Raw genomic sequence first — 2,936 nt, forward strand, 5'->3', positions numbered from 1 at the left:
AATTGATTTTTGTTTATATTGGTTATATTTTTGGTGCGTTATGAGCGTAACCGACTGGAGGTTTACCCAGCTTTTCATTGACCACTACATCACTGGTTAGTATACATCTTTATTTGAAAAAAAAAAAAAAAGTGAGTTAATTTGCCTCGAAACCATGTTAAATGGCGAAACCGTGTTCCTTTAATTGGATAGTTTTATTTCCGACATGTATTTATTATAGGCTATGTTTACGCAGAGAGAGAGATAAAAATATGTTTTAATTGTTCATAATTGGATACAGATCTGCTCTAACTTCAATTCACTTGGAGTTAGCCGTGAAAGCTTGGATTTAGTTTAGTGCTTTTGTTGTTTCATCTGTGCGTCTGTTTCAGGTTTTCCTAAAGTGGCTGCTGACAGAATAATTATGTTACAAAACGGCCTGATCTGTTATGAAATGCGCTCACTCTAACCAGGAGCATTTTATATTCGCGCACGGCAACTGACTGATGTTCCCGTCTCTCTGTTGTCCATAGATGTCGTGATGCGCAATCCGTGCGTAAAAATCTGGCACCGTCTCCAGTGCGCACAGGAAGGGCAGGAGGACACACGAAGACCTGAAACCTTAACCGACCGTCTTAAACCTTAAACGACCGTTTTAGCTCTTCGGCATTGTGGAGAAAATTCAGAGGAGGAGGAGAGGAAACGACATCGTGGTTTGAGAACAAACGTGAACTCAGCAGAGAGGATTTGTCTTTTTCCACGAAGTCGTTCTTCGTAAAGCGGACTTCAAGGAATAAATCGGAGCGGAGATGAATGAAGGAGCGAGAACTCTGTGCCAAATGTTTTATTTTTAAGAACTGGAAAGGTAAAATCGATGCATGAAACAGCACTGATACTGGACAGCTCGTTTTGAGATTAGTGAGCAGCTCTCTCCAGCTGTTAGAAACCACAAAACTGAGTCTGTAAACCAACTTTCTCACACCAAGGACGCCAGAATAGATCCACAGAACCCACTTAATGAGATTTTGTCCTAAGGAATCTAAGGATTTTTTTTTCAGATATGACTAGGTAGATCATTTTATAACCGTCTGTACTGCAGGTGGGAACGTAAGAGTGCATGGGAACAGTGAAACCTCTGATCAAAACAGTCATCCTTACATATTCTCTGACTGTTAAATTCTAGTAACTGAAACAACAGTGAAAATACTAATGTCAGTTAACAGTTTGGGAACCACTGCTCTAAACAGTGATCCCTCTCCTCTCCAGAGATAAACCCACCTTAACTGAGATTACCCACCTTTTGTATTTGCTGAATAGTGTCTACCCACGTTTTTAGGCTGACAAAAATTCCCAGCATACATCATAGTAAGTAGTATCAGACTGATGCAAGTTATGTGAGTAAGTGAGAGTGTGAGGTCTTTTAAAAGGAAGGCAAAGGCGCAAATTCCTATTTTTTCTGTAAATATAATTGATGTTTTGTTTAAAATCGGTGGATGTTTGTCTTGGTATGATCACAGACTGCTCGTCATAGTCTACCCGCCTTTTTGATTTGCCGCTACATCACTTCTTCCAACATGGAGAACGTGTCCGTCCCTGCCGGCGCTCCGCCGGTGTGCAACGACTCTGTGGACTTCTACTCCCTCACTTCGGGAAACCGCACCGACCTGAACTGCACTCCTCCGCCCGAGTTTTACTTTTACGCCGACCTCTACGTGGTTTTGCCGGTCATCTACTCGGTCATCTGCGCCGTGGGGCTGACGGGAAACACGGCCGTCATCTACGTCATCCTCAAAGCGCCCAAGATGAAAACCGTCACCAACATGTTCATCCTGAACCTGGCCATCGCTGACGATCTGTTCACCTTGGTCTTGCCCATCAACATCGCCGAACATTTGCTGCACTACTGGCCTTTCGGCGAGGTTTTGTGTAAAATCATCCTCAGCATAGACCACTACAACATCTTCTCCAGCATCTATTTCCTCACAGTTATGAGTGTGGACCGGTATTTGGTCGTCTTGGCGACGGTGCGGTCCAAGCGCATGCCCTACCGCACCTACCGGGCCGCCAAAATCGTCTCGTTGTGCGTCTGGGTGCTGGTTATCCTCATCGTCATGCCGTTCACCGTTTTCGCCGGCGTCTACATCGACACGGAGAGGAAGAGCTGCGTGCTGAGCTTCCCCAGCCCCGAGAGTCTGTGGTTCAAAGCGAGCCGGATCTACACGCTCATTCTGGGCTTCGCCATCCCGGTCTCCACCATCTGCATCCTCTACACCATGATGCTGTACAAGCTGAGGAACATGCGGCTCAACAGCAACGCCAAGGCGCTGGATAAGGCCAAGAAGAAGGTGACCATCATGGTGTTCATCGTTCTGGCCGTCTGCCTGTTCTGCTGGACGCCCTTCCACCTCAGCACCATCGTGGCCCTGACTACCGACCTGCGCACCACGCCGCTGCTGATCGGGATCTCCTACTTCATAACGAGCCTGAGCTACGCCAACTCCTGCCTCAACCCGTTCCTCTACGCCTTCCTGGACGACAGCTTCAGGAAGGCCTTCAAGAAGATGCTGGAATGTAGACCGGCCTGAATGTCTGGTCGGCTGTACTGAACCTGTGGCCTATAGAGACTCACTGAGCAGGGGCAGACAGCGATGGCAACATGGGACGCTCCTGACAGTGTTGTAGATTTGGACAGACTTAAACTTTGGGTTCAAATCAGAACTTTTAATCCATGTGATGCAGATGTGATTGTTTTTTGTGTTAAAGCTGCACTAGGCAACTTTACATGTTGGCGGCTCCAAATGGCAGCGAGAGATAAGAGATAATTTGATCTTTAATACCCAGAAAGAAAAGTATGATGTCAGTAAACCTGGATGTTGTGTGATGCTTTATACCAAAGGGACCAGAGAAGCAATTTAACGTTGGTGAGTCCAGCTTTCTCTGGACGCAGTGCTGCTCAC

At 46.4% G+C, this 2,936-nt stretch overlaps 1 protein-coding gene across 1 annotated transcript; it reads left to right on the plus strand.

Moving 5' to 3' along the window:
- The first annotated feature begins 1,550 nt into the window (after window positions 1-1,550).
- Window positions 1,551-2,564, plus strand: npbwr2b (neuropeptides B/W receptor 2b). Its single transcript, XM_071910388.2, has one exon. The coding sequence runs from the start codon at window positions 1,554-1,556 to the stop codon at window positions 2,562-2,564; it is 1,011 nt and encodes a 336-aa protein (XP_071766489.1). The 5' UTR covers window positions 1,551-1,553.
- The last annotated feature ends 372 nt before the right edge of the window (window positions 2,565-2,936 follow it).

The sequence above is a fragment of the Centroberyx gerrardi genome, chromosome 14, assembly GCF_048128805.1.
Source record: "Centroberyx gerrardi isolate f3 chromosome 14, fCenGer3.hap1.cur.20231027, whole genome shotgun sequence".
NCBI classification, from domain to species: Eukaryota; Metazoa; Chordata; class Actinopteri; order Beryciformes; family Berycidae; genus Centroberyx; species Centroberyx gerrardi.

Excerpts from the sequence above, each read along its gene's own strand:
- npbwr2b (XM_071910388.2), top strand. The coding sequence starts at position 1,554 with ATGGAGAACGTGTCCGTCCCTGCCGGCGCTCCGCCGGTGTGCAACGAC.